We start from the raw sequence: 17,883 nt of genomic DNA on the forward strand, positions 1-17,883 counted from the left end.
AATCACAGCCTCTGCTAATAAGTTGTTCGAATCTGCAACAATGTAGGTTGGATCCCCTTCAGAAGGCCCTGCCTGGAGGTTTTGAGATGACAAGAGCTGCCCATTTAATTCAAAGAATGGCAGCGTTGGAAAGGGAGTCAGAGAGGCATCTAGTCCCACCTTGCTCAATGCAAGAATTGCAGCGAAAGGACGAATGGACGAAATTTAATGATTATTTAGTTAAATACGTAAAGTTAAATTAATTGGAAAAAGCTTGCAATTACCAGTTAGGCTTAGGATTTAAATAAGCAAAGTGATGAATTATCATGTTTAATGCTGAATTGGGAAGATAAAATGATGTTAAGTGATTATGTTAAGTTTATAAGAATTTTGATTTGGAAAACCGTTAAAATGATATTCATTGAAATTCAACTGGGGGGATACGCGGAAGTCACTTAACAATGTTAACAAGATTAGCTTTAATAAGGTTATGATTTATGTTTGTTTATTTGTTAGTTAGTTTATTTAGTTAATTTATTTGTTAGTTAGTTTTTTGTTAGTTTGTTGTGTTTATAACTCTGTGAAAATCAATAAAAAAATTTGAAAAAAATAAGAATTGCAGCGAAATTCAGCTGCCTTTATGGGCACCACAGGCAAGAACGATGGGAGCCAAATATTCTGTCGCTCCCTTTCCGCAAGGACAGAGACCCTTACATCCCTTAAAATACCCGGCTCATTTGCCCTTGAGGATTCCTGGTTCTGGTTGCTCCAGGAGTCGTGTGCAGCCTGTTGCGCTGTCACCGTGTGTACGACCTTTGCCAGCTGAACAGGTCGAGGCCAGGCAGGGCGGCCCCCCTGTTCCGCAGAGGGCCGCGCCGCCGGCAGCAGCGGTGCTGAGCGGTGGCTGTCCTTCGGCGGGTCTTGTCCTTCACCCTCTCTTCCCCTCGGAGAAACTCCGCCAAGGTCTGCAGGTACTCCAGCACCACTGCGTTACCCCAGGAGCCTTTGGGATCTTTCCCGAGGAATCCGCAGTGTCCTCCGTGCGGACTCAGCAGCAGGAAGAAGAAAGGGTTGCTTTGGAAGAGCTCCCACGGGATCGTGTCCTCGGGAGCCCCCCGGACGGGGTCATCGGCGCTGCAGAGGCACAGGACGGGCACAGCCACCTCGTCCACGTCCCGCAGGGGATCGTTGCTGGCCCAGTAGGTCTCCCAGCTCATCTTCTGCCTCCGCTGTGGGCAGAAGAGGGCAGCTTCAAAAGCTCGCAAGGAGCTGCTCCCAAGGACCCTGTCCATCTCAACCACCTTCTCCAGGGCCTCGGTGTACCTGGAACACAGAGCAGCGGGTGGGGAAGCTTTTTTCAGGCTGGGCTCCGCATTTTCCAGGGGGCCACATGCCAGGGGAAAGCAGGCAGGACAACAAATGCAAATTGTACCTTTGCACAAGAGGCTGGTTTCTGCACACACCCTGCTTCTCTACCCAAGAAGCACCATCAGGGTTCTATGTGGGGCTACCTTTGAAGGTGACCCGGAAACTACAACTAATCCAGAATGCGGCAGCTAGACTCGTGACTGGGTGCGGCTGCTGAGACCACATAACACCGGTCTTGAAAGACCTACATTGGCTCCCAGTATGTTTCCGAGCACAATTCAAAGTGTTGGTGCTGACCTTGAAAGCCCTAAACAGCCTCGGTCCAGTATACCTGAAGGAGCGTCTCCACCCCCATCGTTCTGCCCGGACACTGAGATCCAGCACTGAGGGCCTTCTGGCGGTTCCCTCGCTGGGAGAAGCCAAGTTACAGGGAACCAGGCAGAGGGCCTTCTCGGTGGTGGCACCCGCCCTGTGGAACGCCCTCCCATCAGATGTCAAAGAGAACAACAACTACCAGACTTTTAGAAGACATCTGAAGGCAGCCTTGTTTAGGGAAGCTTTTAATGTTTGATGTATTATGGTATTTTAATATTTTGTTGGAAGCTGCCCAGAGTGGCTGGGGAAACCCAGCCAAATGGGCAGGGTATAAACAATAAATTATTTATTATTTATTATTTATTATTTATTATTTATTATTTATTATTTATTATTTATTATTTATTACTTATTACTTATTATAAGGGGTCATTGAGATTTTTAAGCACAGAAGGCAAGCTTGCTGGATCAGGGCAGTGGCCCATCCAGTCCAACTTACTATGCTCAAAGCCACCACCCAGATGCCTATGGGAAACCTGCAAGCAGGATTCGATCTCAAGAGCAAGGTCTCGTGTGGTTTCCAGCAACCGGCATTCAGAAGAAGCATTGCCACTTCCCACTTTGGAGGCAGAGCAGAGCCAGCTTGGCTAGCAGCCATCGGCAGCCCTCTCCTCCTCCATGAATTTGTCTAATCCTCTCTTAAAGCCAACCAAGTTGGTGCCCATCGCGGCCTCCTGTGGCAGGGAGTTCCACAGCTGAACTTAAGGAGGAGTTCCTTTTGAGCTTCTCATCACTTCCTGCCCCGGATCGGTTTCCCCACACACGAAAGAGGGGGGCACCCACACTTCGCTTTTTCAAAGAGATCTGATTGAAAGTCAGATCCTGTAGATTTAAATCTTGGCTTTGAAGACCACAAAGCCACAGCAGGAAGTGGGAAAGAGTGTCAGTCTTTTTGCTTCCTCCATCACCTCTAGGAACTGAAGGGGGAGTAGCAACCACCTTCACCCCATAACGACCATGGGGTGGGGCAGTATGTGTGTTAGGGGGCCTTCAGGAGTTTTATGGGTGCCCCCATGTGCACCACCACCAGTTCAGTCAGTGGACTAGGGAGACTAGGCTAGTCCTCTAAATGTTCTTCTTGTGCCCAAAGCCTGGAAAGCTTCTGCCCAAGTTAGGGAGGGAGGCATGATGCTCACGTGAGTGACACCAGTCCATCAAGGCATCATGCTTGTGACATGCCCCCCCATCTCCCTCACTGGCCCCTCTGGTCCTAACTGTTCCCCTACGAAAAATTTCACCCCATACCACTGGTTCAGGCCTTATTCCCAACCCTCCAAGTGTCCCTATTTTCCAGATTTACAGAAGCCATCCCGGTTTTAAGATAAGATAAATTTATTGTCATTGTCCGTATATACACAGTATACACAACAACGAAAATCAAACACCCCCCCAAAGACCGGGTTCACATACACATTTACACGTATCTCCAACACTCTCATCCTATTCAGACATAATCTATAAAACATAACATAATCCAGAATATAACATAACCTATTTAAGGCATAACATAACCTAAACCTATCTCATTCCTTCCTACTCCCTGCTTGCTATTTCTTGCAACTGGCCCTGAGATCATTATTTAGTGCAATCAGAGCTCTGATTTGATCCTTTCATGTCCCACTTTTCCTATTTTCATCGGAGAAATGTGGGAGGGCGTGCTGTGCCAGAAACTTTGGGAATACCCATAGCTGTCAACCTTCCCTTTTTTTGCGAGAAATTCCCTTATTCCAGCACCGTTTCCCGCTGCTATCCCGGATTGTTAGATATCCCGTAGACTGTCCCCGGGACAGGTGAGGCTGCTGATCCCTTATTTTCAAATCTGAATGTTGACAGCTATGGAAATACCCACCTGCTGACGTTCCTCTTCTGGGGCAGGAGGAGACTCCATTCATACAGCCAAGGGAGGCCAGCCTCAAACCAGTCCTGGGCCTTCAGAATGGGCGAGATGCAGGCAGCGCCACACAGGTAGCTGGACGAGCCGCATTCGCCCAGGTAAGAGAGCAGCAGGCCTGATCCAGACCCTTCACTCGCAGCAAACAGGGTCCTGGTGGGGTGCCGGAACCGGATGTATGCCACTGCCTCTTTCAGGTCGCCTGGGTCGCCAAAGGGCTGCAGCCTGGGGGTGGTCAGTGGGCAGCCGTTGTGCCCACGCCGGTTGAAGATGACCGGATGGTAGCCTTGCCGGAGGGCCAGTCGGCACAGCTGGTGGACGTTCCGGCTGATCGTGCCAGTAGCGTTGGGCACCACCAGGAGAACCGCTGCGTCAGTGGCTTTCTTGCCTCCGTCCACGGGTCCGGACACCCAATCCAATGCAATGATGCCCTCGTCCGCCAGTTGGAGGTGGTCCCTGGAAAACTCCAGTGGGCAATCCGGGGGCCACAGGAGCTGCACAGCAGTCTGCAGGTTTGGCCACCGCTTCCAGGACCACCGCTTGGTCTCCAGGTGGGCAGAGCGGCAGAAGCTCTTGACCAAGGCCTGAGCCAGGGCAGAGGGCTTGCAGATGAGGCGGCAGCCCCCTACAGGAGACCCCCGTTCTTCTCCCAAAGGGACCCCAGCAGCCTTGTGCTCCTCCTCTGCAGGTCCCCGTCTTTGCGGCTGCCTCTTGCCATCGGAGGATCTGCCGGGAGGAGCCTGGGGCTGCCAGAACCACCAGGTGAGGAGGGCCAGAAAGATGCAGCCCACAGCCCAAAAAACCATCGCCTCTGGGCTGCTGGGGCCTCAGGCAAACACCTCGCTAGAACTTGCTGAGAGTCTGGCCAGCTTGTTCTGGAGCTAACTGGTGCTTGGTTACTTAAGCAAATAATTTATTTGTCTGAGGGTTGCTGGGGGGGGGGGTGGGCAGGAAAGCAGGGGTGATGGGTGTTGCTCCTGCAAGTGGGTTAACCCTTCTGCTTCCAGAGGCCCAAAGGGGGATGACTATCCTCAGGGCTTTTTTCCCTGGGGGTGTACAAAGGTATGTAGCACAGGCACCTTTTTTAACTAGTACTTTTAGAAAAGTATAGTTAAAAATCTGGCACTAACTGTGAGTACCAGCACCATTTTTTCCCAGAAGAAAAGCACTGATTATCCTGTATATTAGATATTCCCTCTCTCTCCCAGCGTCTCCTGTTTTTGCACTCTGCCTCGATCAGCCATAAGGTCTGGGCGGCACTTTCCCCTCTTTAACCTTTGCTCCTCTGGAGGCTGCTGAATTACGGCTCCCATCAGCCCCAATGGCCAGGGATGATGGGAGCTGTAGTCCATCAGCACTTATAGAATCATAGAAATGTAAGATGGAAAGAACTCCAAGCGTCATCTAGTCTAGCAATGCAGGAATCAGAGCAAAATAACTGATCACGGATGAGTCTCTGGCGTCTGTTTAAAAAACGTCCACTGAAGGAGAGGCAACCCACTTTTGAGGGAGTCTGTTCCACTGTCAACCAGCTCTTGCCCTTATGAAGTTCTTCCTAATGTTTACTTGGAATCTCCTGTCTTGCGACAGACCTTCATATTTGAAGACGGCTTTCACATCCCCTCTCAGTCTTTTCTCCTCCAGGCTGAGCACCCCCAGCTTCCTCAACCACTCCTTGCAAGACTCGGTCTGTAGACCCTTGATTATCTTGGTCCTCCTCCTCCTCTGCGCACCTTCCAGCTTGTCAACATTTTTCTTAAATTGTGGCGCCCAGAACTGGACACAGGTACTCCAAGTGCGGTCTGATCAAGGCAGACTAGAGTGGCTCTAGCACTTCCTTTGATCTGGACACTAGACTTCTGTGGAGGGCCAAAGGTTCTCCACACCTGACTTAAGGGAACAGGTGGCTGCTTGAGATAGCCTGGCTGCAGATGCCTGCCTGCCTGCCTTTCTTTGACAAACTTGTACAAAATCTGGGCAAAGCTATTGCAAGCCTTATCTTTTGCTTGGTTTGGGCTTTATTCCTGTATGGTGCCATTGCGATTGGGGCACAATTGTTCATCAGATTTCACATACATCCAAATTTTTTGCATGCAATTCACAGCTCAAAAAAGTACCAAAATATACAGTGGTACCTCGGGTTACAGACGCTTCAGGTTACAGACACGTCAGGTTACAGACTCCGCTAACCCAGAAATAGTACCTCGGGTTAAGAACTTTGCTTCAGGATGAGAACAGAAATCGTGCGGTGGCGGCACAGCGGCAGCAAGAGGCCCCATTAGCTAAAGTGGTGCCTTAAGAATGGACCTCCGGAACGAATTAAGTTCTTAACCCAAGGTACCACTGTATTTCAGAAGTGTGTTCCCCCCAAATAGAAGAAGACGCCTTCACCCTGGTATGGCTCCCCTTTATCACATACACAGCCCAACAAGGCAATGACAAAAATCCACCAACAGCATACAAATCAATATGGCTAACCTGATCCAAAACACCCACCCACCCCACTCTCACACGAAAACAAAGACCACCACTGCCAACCACAAACAAACAGCCACACCCTCGGCCAACCCCAACCTCTCTCACCACCAAAGGAACACAAGTGAACAGCAGAGAACCCGCACAAGCGATGCTGACACAAAACCCCACATATTTAAGTATAATAGAAACATCACCACCCGACCCCACCCCCACTCATCTTTCCCCCCTCCACCTCTTTCCCCCATTCTTCCTAATGTCTCAACAAATGAAACCAATTTGTTTTGTTTTTGTTTTTTTTTAAAAAAGTGTTACGTGGGGGAGGGAATATGAGAGAGAGACATTGCACATACCTTTGTAAATCAAGAAAATCTTTTATAAAAATACATTAAAAGAAGAAGAAGAAGAAGTGTGTGTGTGTCCCCCCCCCCCCCCCCGCCCCAAATGTGGACATAAGCCATCCGAAGTTTGGGGAGCAGGCATGTCCCTTAAACTTCAGGGGACCTGAAGGCTGCCTCCTCAAAGGGTCATTTAAAGTTTACAGCAAAAACAAAAAAACCACACACAGAGAGAGTGCAAGATCTTGGGCCACTTAAAAGCAGAGACTGTCTTCATCTGTGTTTGCCAATGTCCACCACTTGTGAGAGCTGCCCTGCTCCAGTAGATCATTGCTCTTAGTTGTTTTCAGTGCTGATTAGTCCTGGAGGGAAAATGGGGCCCTGCTCCACCAACCTCTGCTTGCCCTCATCCAGTCTAGAGGGCGGCCCTACCCATCAGCTTCCCCGCCTCCTCTTTAGTCTCAATGTTGTCCCTTGTAGACTTCAGCGGGGGTGGGGGTGGGGTGCTTGGGGACAAAACTGGAATTTGTTGTTTCTGCCTGTCATTGGCTCTGGCGCCCCCTACTGTTAAACTCCCTGCCTTCTGCCCTATCAGTCCCAATGGCAACCAGCCATCACTGGGGGAATTAGTTAGCCTTTAAATTTTCCTTGCTAATTATTCTGTTTTCAAATCAAGAGGCTGAAGACTGACGTTCCCCACGCTCCTCTCGATGCGTCCATCTGGCTGTTATGACTCAAGGCTGATCAAAGACTGACTTCCATCCATCTGGTATTCTGGAGCCTTCCTCTTCTTAAACAGTGGATGTGTAAATTAATAATCAAGACGACTGACTGCTTGGATCTAATTTTAATGCAGAGAAGTTCAAGGAGGAGCATGCCACTGTTTCCAAGTAAGTAGGTAAGAAGAGCCTGCTGGATCAGGCCAAAGGGGGCCCATCTAGTCCAGCATCCTGTTCTCACAGTGGCCAAATACCCTAAAGAATCTAGATAGACTGCCTCTGGACCTGGAGGTTACATAAGAGGAGCCCAAAGAAGGCAACCTCCCAGGATTGTTTTGAGGATAAAATCAGTGTGAGTGAGGACTCTGTAAACCACGTGGAGCTCCTTGGGGCAAAGGTAGGATATTATCATAATAAAATGAATAAAAGCAACCTCAGAAGAGCTTGCTGGCTGCCGCGTATCGGGGCAAAGGCCTGTTTAGCCCGGGATTCCTGTTCGAGCAGTCAACCCGCTGCATCGTTAGCAAGCCGGCAAGTGAGACCCGAGGGCACCCGCCCTCTCCAGCGGGGAGAGATGTTTGCTCGCCCCAGCCACTGATCTCTCCGGTCCCTTCTCCTGCGTGCATTTGTCCGATTCCCCTTTCCAGCTGTTCCGAGTTGGTAAAGATGGATTTCATTAGGCGATCAGCGCTTGCGAAACGGCATTCCCTCCCTGGCCCGTAGCCAGCCGGCTCGCTCCTTCCCAGGCTCCGCCTTCCCGCCGAGCTTGGGGTCCGGCGCGCCCGGAACTCCGACGGCCGCCAGGCGGTGCGCTTTTACGCGCAGAGCGCACGGGAGGAGCGCGAGGAGGCGGCGCCCGAGGGACCGGCCCAGCCTTCCCCGGCCCAGCCCAGCCGCCGCCGCTGCCGCCGCTGCCGCCGGACCGGATGGGGGAGCCGCTGCTGTTGCTGCCGCCTCCGGGGCCCCCGATCCTGCTCTTCTTGCTCAGCCTGGCGCCCGGCGTCGAGGCGGGGAAGGTGAGGCAGAGGCGGCGCGCTCTTCTTGCGCTCTTCTCGCTCTCTTTCTGCCCCTTCGCGACCCCCTCCGTGCCAACCAAGGAGGGAGGCGCTCCTAAGTCCGCCTCCAGAGTAGACCCATTGTACCGAGATGGCCTTAAAAGTTAGTGGTAACTCGCCGCGATCTTTTGATTTCAGGGGCTGCAAAGCTCTCGGCGGCGACTGCTTTTTTCAATCCCACGTCTGACTAGGAGAGCGGAGACTAGCGGTCCCAGAATCGGAGTCGGGCTTGGGGTGGGAGTGGGGGAGCTTGTGTGTTTTGGCCCCGAAGAGAAGGTGGTCCCGAGTCTCAGAAGGGGGTGGTCGTGAATCCTGTGAGGCTGTGGGGCACGCTCTGCACGTGCTCAGAGGCTGCTCCTAAATTCCAGCTACGCATCTTCTTGAGCAAACCCTCGATCGTCTCTCCCCCCCCCCCCGCCTCCCGCCGCCCAAACTTTCCTGTCAGTACGTCAGTGAGCCAAGCGCTGTCTTGGGGGGGGGGTTTAAGTGCACATGTTTTATAAAGTAGCAGACTAGTACCAAAACAAGTCACCACTCGGCCTGTTGGGTTGGATCCAGCGTTAGTCATACGCAGAGTAGACTCACAGGCACTAATAATGGACGCGAGTAAACTAAGAGCGTTAAGTTTAGTGGATCTCTTCTGAATAAAACTTCCTTTCCAATGCATTGCCTGTTAATTGGGGTTCCAGAGGAGCAGATAGGACTATCAGGCTTTGAGCCTTATTAAAAGCTAGGCTGAATCCTGTTTAGGTACAGACTGGCCATTAAAAGTTGCTGGCAGGACATGGTAGGAGACAGGGGTGGGCAAATAATGCCTGCTTTGGACCACTTCCATGGTGTCAGGATGCTCTCCTCTGGGCCCAATCCGTGACCTGCAGTTGGGGCTTTTGGCTGCTCCTAATAAACCAGAAAGAAATAACCGCCCCCCTGCACACTTTTAAAGCAACACATTCAAATTTTTCACATTCTGAGGTTGAAACATGCTGGCTCCCTCTCCTAGTCAAATTTCAAAACTCTGCACTTGGTGTGATTAGCGGCAGGTAGCTTTTCCAGGGTGCCTTTTGCCCTCCGCTGGGACCTCTGAAGGTTTTGGACCACAATTACCATCTGTGGATCTCCAGGGTCTCAGAAAGGGACCCCTTTCTCAGCCCAACCTGGAGATGCTGTTAGGGATTGAAGCTGGGATCTTCTGGATGCAAAGCAGGTGTCCGATCACTGAGCTATGGCTCTTCCCCTAAAAATGAAACATAGGTTCTAGTCCTCATGGTTCTGGATTAAGGGCAGGATTGAAGAGGTGAGGACAAAACATAGCTTGCCTTGGAAAGGAGGGTTTGGTGAATAAAAAGCATGGTGTGGCGAGGGAGATATCTTTTGCGGGAGGGAAATTCTAAGTTGTTTGTTTTCTTCCTTGCAGCCCAGTTTTCAACAAGATCTCCCCTCCGAAGAGCAATATCGCTGTCGTGGGGTATCCTGGCCAATCCCTCAGCAGGTAGAAAGCTAGCTCTGAAGCCATAACCACTCGAAAATATTTTCAGGGGCATTGGTACCCCAAAATAAAACATCTGCACGCAAGGTGTCCAAATTCTCATACCCCAAGAAGCCAAATTCTCCTGCCCACACCATCAAAAATTCCAGTCAGTTTGCATGATTTTGCATAATTTATTCTGGTTTTGCAACTCACGGCAAGGAATCAAAATCTCATTCATACTACCCTCCTTTGGGTTTTGGGTGTGAATCACATGCTTTTTTAAAAAAGCATATATTTGGAAGGGCCCTACTCTGATAGCCATTCCTCTGCCTTGTAAACACCTTTTAATTTAAAGAGAGGCATTTTGGTTGGAAACGGTTCTTAACTTTTCCTGGAATGTTTGTTTGACCCGCCTGGTACCTGGTGGGTGAGATTTGGAAGTTGTTCTGCCTGGTATGCTTTGACTCTGGTATCTCTCTTTGTGTATTATTTTCCCATCTCTTCCCTCTCATCTTATTCCCAGTGCTTGTTCTAGAAATTTCTTTTATCTACTAATTTTGCTAGCGGGCATCGTGGTTGCTAACCTGTATAATGGCTTCTAAATGTTGCTCAGTGCCTTGGGCGTTTTATGGTGTAACAATGTTTTAGGTAAATAGGAAGGTAAATAAGCTGAACTTTGCAGAAAACTGGATTGTGTGTGCCCCATTCCAGAGTTTAAGAACCTGATAAATGAGCCCGGCAGGATCAGGCCAAAGGGGGCCCGTCTAGTCCAGCATCTTCTTCTCACAGTGGCCAACCAGGTACCCCAAAGCCAAACCCACAAGCAAGACCTGAGCAAAGCAGCAACACTCCCCATTTTGGATTCCCATGAACTGGGATTCAGCGGCACTGACTGCCTCCGACAGAGGAGGGAGAACATTACCTTTTACTATCCACAATGGTTAAGGTAAAGGGACCCCTGACCATTAGGTCCAGTCGTGGCCGACTCTGGGGTTGCAGCGCTCATCACGCTTTATTGGCCGAGGGAGCCAGCGTACAGTTTCTGGGTCATGTGGCCAGCAGGACTAAGCCGCATCTGGCGAACCAGAGCAGCGCACAGAAACGCCGTTTACCTTCCCACCAGAGCGGTAGCTATTTATCTACTTGCATTTTGACGTGCTTTTGAACTGCTAGGTTGGCAGGAGCAGGGACCCAGCAACGGGAACTCACCCCGTCGCGGGGATTCGAACCGCCGACCTTCTGATCGGCAAGTCCTAGGCTCTGTGGTTTAACCCACAGCGTCACCCGCGTCCCTATTGTGGATAGTAAAAAAGGTAAAAGGTAAAGGACCCCTGGACAGTTAAGTCCAGTCAAAGGCGACCTTGGTGTGCGGCGCTCATCTTGCTTTCAGGTCGAGGGAGCCGGCGTTTGTACACAGACAGATTTCCGAGTCATGTGGCCAGCAGGACTAAACCGCTTCTGGCACAACAGGACATGATGACAGAAACCAGGGCGCACGGAAATGCTGTTTACCTTCCCGCCACAGCAGTACCTATTTATCTACTTGCGCTGGTGTGCTTTTGAACTTCTAGGTTGGCAGGAGATGGGACAGAGGAATGGGAGCTCACACCATCGTGGGGATTCGAACTGCCGACCTTCCGATCGGCAAGCCCAAGAGGCTCAGTGGTTTAGACCACAGCACCATCCATGTGGCCATCCACTTTTACCTTTATCTTGTGGTCAGTAGCCACTGAGAGCCCTCTTCTCTGTGAATTTGCCCCATCTTTTAAGGCCACCTTAGTTTGTGTCCACAGCACATATTCTCAATGTGTTCACCTTATATGTGTTGACCTGTTCTCTTCAGCCTATTAATGCATATTATTTATTTTTAAACCCTGCCCTTCATCAAAAAAATTCCAGCTGCATTTGCAATGACAATTAGGTTAAAGTTCTTGATAAAAGTGTGATAATTAAAAGGACAAATCAGTCCAGGGGTTAATTGCGAAAGCTTGGTTTTAGTGATCAGCAAATTTCCAAGTGAACAAAGTAGTCTCTCCCTGCCTCCAAGTACTGAAACAGCACCTAGAGGCTTCTTTCCATAATTTTGCTGTATCTTGACCCATTCGGCTTGCATTTGGAGTGTGGAATCGGGGCCTCCAATCCGGCTTCAGCCTTGATGGGGATCTGGTTCCTGGAGGATCCTATTTCTTCCCTTCTCCTTTAATTCCCAAAGCATGCAGAGGCGGGGAAAAGGGTGTCCCCTGCTTGTCTCCCATTGGTCCCCACGCAAAGCCAGGGGCTCCTCCCTTCTTCCTCTGGGCCAATGAGAAATTGCCCAGGTGGCATTTCGAAGGCGGTCCCTCTCGTTCTCCCCCCTCATTCCCCACAGAGAAGCATGGGAAGGACTGAGAAGCTTCCTTGTGCCAGGATTCTTGCCACCCGCTTTGGGGGACGGAGGAGGGCAAAGGGATCGTTCCCAAGCTGATCAGGCCCCATTTCTGCAGGGCTTGGTTTGTGTAAAAGTAGCCCAGTAAGAACTTCAGAAAGAAGCTGGATCAGGCCAAAGGGGACCCACCTAGTCCAGCCTCCTGTCCTCACAGTGGCCAAACACCCCTTAAAAACCTAGCAGCCAAGATAGACTGCCTCTGAACAGCGGCAGCTCTCCCCACTTGTGATTCCCGGCAGAGCTGGGACACCAAGGGTCATCTAGTCCAACCCCCTTAGATTTCTTTATATCCCACCTTTTTCTCTAAGTTGCTTGATGCTTTCCCACTCCTCATTTCAACCCCACGACAACCCTATGAGGTAGGTTAGACGGAGAGGCGGCAACTGGCCCAGTGTCACCCATGGCTGAGTAGGAGGATTTGAACCCCAGTCTCCCAGGTCCTGATCCAATACGCTAACCACTACACCACGCTGTCTGTCTGACATCCTTACTCTGTGAGCCTGGGAGAGGCTGGCTGCCAGAGGGGGCCCAGAGAGTCCAGCATCCTCTTCTCACCGTGGCCAACCAGATGCCCCAAGGGGATGCCAGCTTTTGGTGTGCTAGCCCGACGGTCCTCTTTATATGGAATCTCATAACCTGTCTCATGTCTGCTTGTGGCATATGCATTGCCCCATGTGGCGGCTAACAGATTGAGGTTGAATCCTGACAACACAGAAGTACTGTTCTTGGGGGACAGGTGGCAGGTGGGTGGGGGGGACTCCCTGGTCCTGAATGGGGTAACTGTGCCCCTGAAGGACCAGGTGCACAGCCTGGGAGTCATTTTGGACTCACAGCTGTCCATGGAGGCGCAGGTCCATTCTGTATCCAGGGCAGCTGTCTACCAGCTCCATCTGGTACGCAGGCTGAGACCCTATCTGCCTGCGGACTGCCTTGCCAGAGTGGTGCATGCTCTGGTTATCTCCCGCTTGGACTACTGCAATGCGCTCTACGTGGGGCTGCCTTTGAAGGTGACCTGGAAACTACAACTAATCCAGAATGTGGCAGCTAGACTGGTGACTGGGAGCAGCCACCAAGACCACATAACACCTATCTTGAAAGACCTACATTGGCTCCCAGTACGTTTCCGAGCACAATTCAAAGTGTTGGTGCTGACCTTTAAAGCCCTAAACGGCCTCGGTCCAGTATATCTGAAGGAGCGTCTCCACCCCCATCGTTCTGCCCGGACACTGAGGTTCAGCGCCGAGGGCTTTATGGCAGATTCCTCGCTGGGAGAAGCCAAGTTACAGGGAAACAGGCAGAGGGCCTTCTCGGTAGTGGCACCTGCCCTGTGAAACACCCTGCCACCTGATGTCAAAGAGAACAACAACTGCCAGACTTTTAGAAGACATCTGAAGGCAGCCCTGTTTAGGGAAGCTTTTAATGTTTGATGCATTACGGTATTTTAATATTTTGTTGGAAGCCGCCCAGAGTGGCTGGGGAAGCCCAGCCAGATGGGCAGGGTATAAGTGATAAAAGATAATGATAATGATAATAATAATAATAATATAACAACAACCACCACCTGCCAGTTCCAGACCTGGCCTGCTGGGGCCAAAAGCGTTGCCAACCCGTAGACAGATGCGCTTGGGGGACTGACCATTAGGAGATTTAACCCAAGATCAGTAAATGGTATATGAGTATCTTCATTTCTTTAAAAAGTCTTCTCTCCATAGGATGGAGGCATCGTTTTTCTCGACCACCAGTGCTCTCCCCTGTTCCTCCGCCGACAGCTGACCCTCCTGGCCCGAGCCTGCCTGCCCCACCAGGTCCGAGCCCCGCATGACGGCCCCACAGGACATTGGGTGAGTGTGCTGGGCAGAGGCTGCCAGGCAAGGGAGAAGAGTCCCTGCCATTGGCCCTCCGGGATTTGGGGAGTGGGAGGAGGAAATCACAGTTGGGATTCGAGGGTCATCTAGTCTGACCCGCCGCAGAAATCACGGCTAAAGGGGCTGTGTTTGCTTTGGCTAGCCAGCTCTTTTGCTTTGCAGCCCCTGCCGCTGGCAAAGGCAGAAGTGGCCCAGGCCGTCGCTTGGCTTGAGAGCCACATGGCCCAGCAGACCTCTGAGAAACCCCTGACAGGTGGGGAACGCTGCCATTTCCTGAAGCAAGCATCTGCAGCGGGCGGAGGTTTGTGCCCAACGCACCTGGCACAGGTAAGGTGACGGTTGGTTGGTGGCAGAAGGGGAAGAGCGCCGCAGGAATCGCCGCCGATAAAATCCTGCACCTCTTTCCCGTTCCCAGGCTTTGCGGAAGCTGCTCCAATGCTGGGAAGCCGCCCGAGGTCCCTGGAAACCGCGGAGACCGGGTAGGAAGCGCCGGGCTCTTCGTCGCCAGGCAGATGGCCTTCTGCAAGCAGATGTGGGTGGCGGAAGGCATTCCGCAATCGCCGACACCGCGAAAGGTGCAAACAGCGGCCCGCCTCCCGTTACCCTGAGCTTGCAGGCTGAGCAAAAGGGCATTCCAGAGTCAATAGACCTCGGCGGACAGGCCCAGCCGAGTGCGATGCCCCTGCCAGGCGGCCTTTTGGGGCAGCAGCCCCTCGTCACACAGGACATCCGCCCCTCGCTGCCCGTCCTGCACACCGAGGCGAAAGCAGCCGGCGGCACGGGATGCCGGTGCCTGGATGGAGGACTCGGCAAAGCGCAAGGCCACGAAGGCAGGAAGGAAGCCAGAGGGTCCCAAGCGGGGGTCCGTGTCCCCACCCCACGCACCGAAGAGGCGGCCTGGGCGGCCAGTGCCCTCACTTTCCTGCTGGTGGTGCTGACCCTTGCCATTCTTTACACCCGGCTGCACCAGAAGTGCCGCCGCGGGAGGAGCCTCTACTGGACCACGAGCACCGAGGAGGGGAGTGACACAGTGGCTGGTGAGTGGCCTGTGGGGAAGGCAGTGGGGTCTCAGCCCTCCCCCCCATGCAGTGGGGCAGGTGCATCATATACACATATCCAGAGCAAACTCAGTGCCCAATTTTAACCTCTGGGGAAATGCTGGTTGTTTACCGTAGCAACCTAAGATTAGATAACCTGCGGAACTCCTGGCCACAAGATGCGGCCTACTCGAGCTCCGTGCTTGATGAGGGGAGTGGGAAATGCTGGTTGCCGGCTGTTGGTAAACTGCGGAACGCTCTGCCACAAGATGCGGCCTGCCCCTGCTCTGTGCTTGACAAGACGGGTGAAGGCTTAGAGCAGTGCGGGTGAGGAAATTTTGGCTTTCTGGGTGTTGCCGGACTCCCAACTTGCAAGCACTCCAGCCGGGATGCCCAGTGGGTCAGGGATGATGGGAGTCTAGCAGTGGCAGGAGATCCGCAGCTTTTCATGAGATTTTGCAGCACTTCTGGATCAGGCAAAGTCATTCTGGGGGTGAATATTCACAGTTACCTTCTAGCAAAGCTGAAGGGGGTCTCTGCATTCAGGCAGCCCACCTCCCAATTACCTAGAGGTGTGGTGGGCCATCCCTCACTGGAGAAGTTCATGGCAGAGGTTGGAACCATAGAACACCGGTCTTGAAAGACCTACATTGGCTCCCAGGACGTTTCCAAGCACAATTCAAAGTGTTGGTGCTGACCTTTAAAGCCCCAAATGGCCTTGGTCCAGTATACCTGAAGGAGCGTCTCCATCCCCATCGTTCTGCCCGGACACTGAGGTCCAGCGCCAAGGGCCTTCAGGCGGTTCCCTCCCTGCGAGATGTGAGGTTACAGGGAACCAGGCAGAGGGCCTTCTCGGTGGTGGCGCCCGCCCTGTGGAACGCTCTTCCATCAGATGTCAAGGAAATAAACAACTATCTGGCATTTAGAAGACATCTGAAGGCAGCCCTGTTTAGGGAAGTTTTTAATGTTTAATAATAATAATAGCAATAAAAGATCAATCTGTTGGGAGATTCCCAAAGTGGTTGGGGAACCCCAGCTAGATGGGTGGGGTATAAATAATAAATTGTTATTACTACTACTAATACTACTACTACTAATAATAATAATACAGTGGTACCTCAGGTTACAGGCGCTTCAGGTTACACTCTCTGCCAACCCAGAAATAGTAATAATAATAATAATAATAATAATAATAATAATAATAATAAATTTTATTTATATCCCGCCCTCCCCAGCCGAAGCTGGGCTCAGGGCGGCTAACAACAATCAAAATAATCCAACATTCTAAAAACATTCATTATAAAATTAATTAAAATCAAATTAAAATCAAATCGATGGCAACCATTAAGCAAAATTCTGTGCAGATTGCCAGAGGAGGGGGTCAGGCTGCGCCCTGACCAAAGGCCTGGTGGAACAGCTCTGTCTTGCAGGCCCTGCGGAAAGATGTCAGGTCCCGCAGGGCCCTAGTCTCTTGTGACAGTGCGTTCCACCAGATTGGAGCCGCGGCCGAGAAGGCCCTGGCTCTAGTTGAGGCCAGCCTAACCTCTCTGAGGCCTGGGACCTTCAGGATGTTTTTATTTGCAGTACCTTGGGTTAAGAACTTTGCTTCAGGATGAGAACATAAATCGCACGACGGCGGTGCAGCAACCCCATTAGCTAAAGTGGTGCTTCAGGTTAAGAACAGTTTCAGGTTAAGAACGGACCTCCAGAACGAATTACGTTCTTAACCCGAGGCACCACTGTAATTTGGAAATGGCCATCAGCTAGTGAGGACCCAGATGCAAATTTTCATTCAGGAAGAGTCTTCTGTGTTTGCCACCCAGTTGTTTGATCGGTTTTATACCTGGTGAGGTATCTCTAATCCTACCTTGAGATGCTGTGATTTAGACCTGGGACCTTCCTGTTGCGATGTGATCCCCTGCCTAAAATTTCAGTGGGGCTGGCTGCAGTGGGGACGGGGGGGGGGGATGACTGCTTTGCTTGACCCCCTGGTGAGGTATGGAGGGTCCCCTATTACGTTTCCATATCTCTCCACGGACCCAGAGTCGGCAGGAGACTTGGTTCCAGGGGGTCAGCAATGGGGCTAGCCCCCCCTCTTCCTGCCGGCTTGCAAAGTCTTTCTGCTCCTTTCTCCTTTTGCAGCTGTGATCAAGCGCCGTCTCCTCTCCGCCCAGACCAGGCGCAAGAAACGGAGTCGGCAGCAGCAGCAGCTCCCACCCAAGGCGCCTCTTCTGCCAACGTCCACCAGCGACAGCTCAGATTAGGGACGACCCTCTTGGGCGGAGACGTCCAGCCTAAGGCCTCCCGGAAATCTGGGCTTTGCCAACGGAGCAAAGAGGAGGAGGTCGTTTGCAGGCAAAACTTTGGTGTTGCGGTGAAACAGCAGCCTGACCGTGGTCTGTTTACTCTCCGGAGGAGCTGGCTCCTTGCCTTCGTTTGTTTTTCTTACGCAATAAAATCTTTTATTTTTGCTACTAAAGCAGGATGAGGCATCCCTAAAGCAAACGGGAGGTTTGCAGATCAGGGGGAAAGGCACGCTTTGCACTGCAGGCACAGAGCCCAGTCTGTTTTGCGTGGGTCAGTTTTCTATACCCATGAGGACTAGGCGCTTGGGGTAGCGAAAACTGTCCTGTAAGTGCATGCCGGCAGCCAGGGAAGTGCAAGTGGTAGGAAAAGGAGCCTCCCCTCTTGAAAATTTTGCTTTCGTAGAATTTTATAGAAGGGGGTTGGGCTGGATGACCCCCTGGGGTCCCTTGCAGCTCTACAATTCATTGATTTTATCAAAAGTTCAAGGACACTTTCCAGCCTGGCCAAAGGAGAGCGTGTGTCACCTGGGACTAGGCTGCAGAGAGAGGTACAAAGGGCCTGGCACTGACTGGCAGTCGCTC

At 51.7% G+C, this 17,883-nt stretch overlaps 2 protein-coding genes across 3 annotated transcripts; one reads left to right on the plus strand and one right to left on the minus strand.

Annotated features, from left to right (window-relative positions):
- Nucleotides 1–776: 776 nt before the first annotated feature.
- On the minus strand, nucleotides 777–5,562 carry ABHD15 (abhydrolase domain containing 15; the record flags this gene model as incomplete). The annotated part of the gene is made up of 2 exons (XM_083587849.1): nucleotides 3,572–5,562; nucleotides 777–1,302 (listed from the first exon to the last, which is right to left on the minus strand). Exons 1-2 carry the CDS (start codon nucleotides 4,417–4,419, stop codon nucleotides 777–779), a joined length of 1,374 nt encoding a protein of 457 aa, XP_083443975.1. The 5' UTR covers nucleotides 4,420–5,562.
- A 2,416-nt stretch (nucleotides 5,563–7,978) lies between these two features.
- TP53I13 (tumor protein p53 inducible protein 13) lies at nucleotides 7,979–17,474 on the plus strand. 2 transcript variants are annotated; one of them, XM_083587892.1, is made up of 6 exons: nucleotides 7,979–8,161; nucleotides 9,615–9,689; nucleotides 13,806–13,934; nucleotides 14,121–14,285; nucleotides 14,374–14,995; nucleotides 17,138–17,474. In XM_083587892.1, exons 1-6 carry the CDS (start codon nucleotides 8,072–8,074, stop codon nucleotides 17,257–17,259), a joined length of 1,203 nt encoding a protein of 400 aa, XP_083444018.1. In that variant the 5' UTR covers nucleotides 7,979–8,071; the 3' UTR covers nucleotides 17,260–17,474. The 2 variants fall into 2 exon arrangements, with proteins under 2 accessions (XP_083444018.1, XP_083444019.1); XM_083587893.1 differs by lacking the exon at nucleotides 7,979–8,161 and adding an exon at nucleotides 8,271–8,303.
- The last annotated feature ends 409 nt before the right edge of the window (nucleotides 17,475–17,883 follow it).

The sequence above is a fragment of the Podarcis filfolensis genome (assembly GCF_964270895.1).
Source record: "Podarcis filfolensis genome assembly, chromosome: 15".
Lineage (NCBI taxonomy): Eukaryota > Metazoa > Chordata > Lepidosauria > Squamata > Lacertidae > Podarcis > Podarcis filfolensis.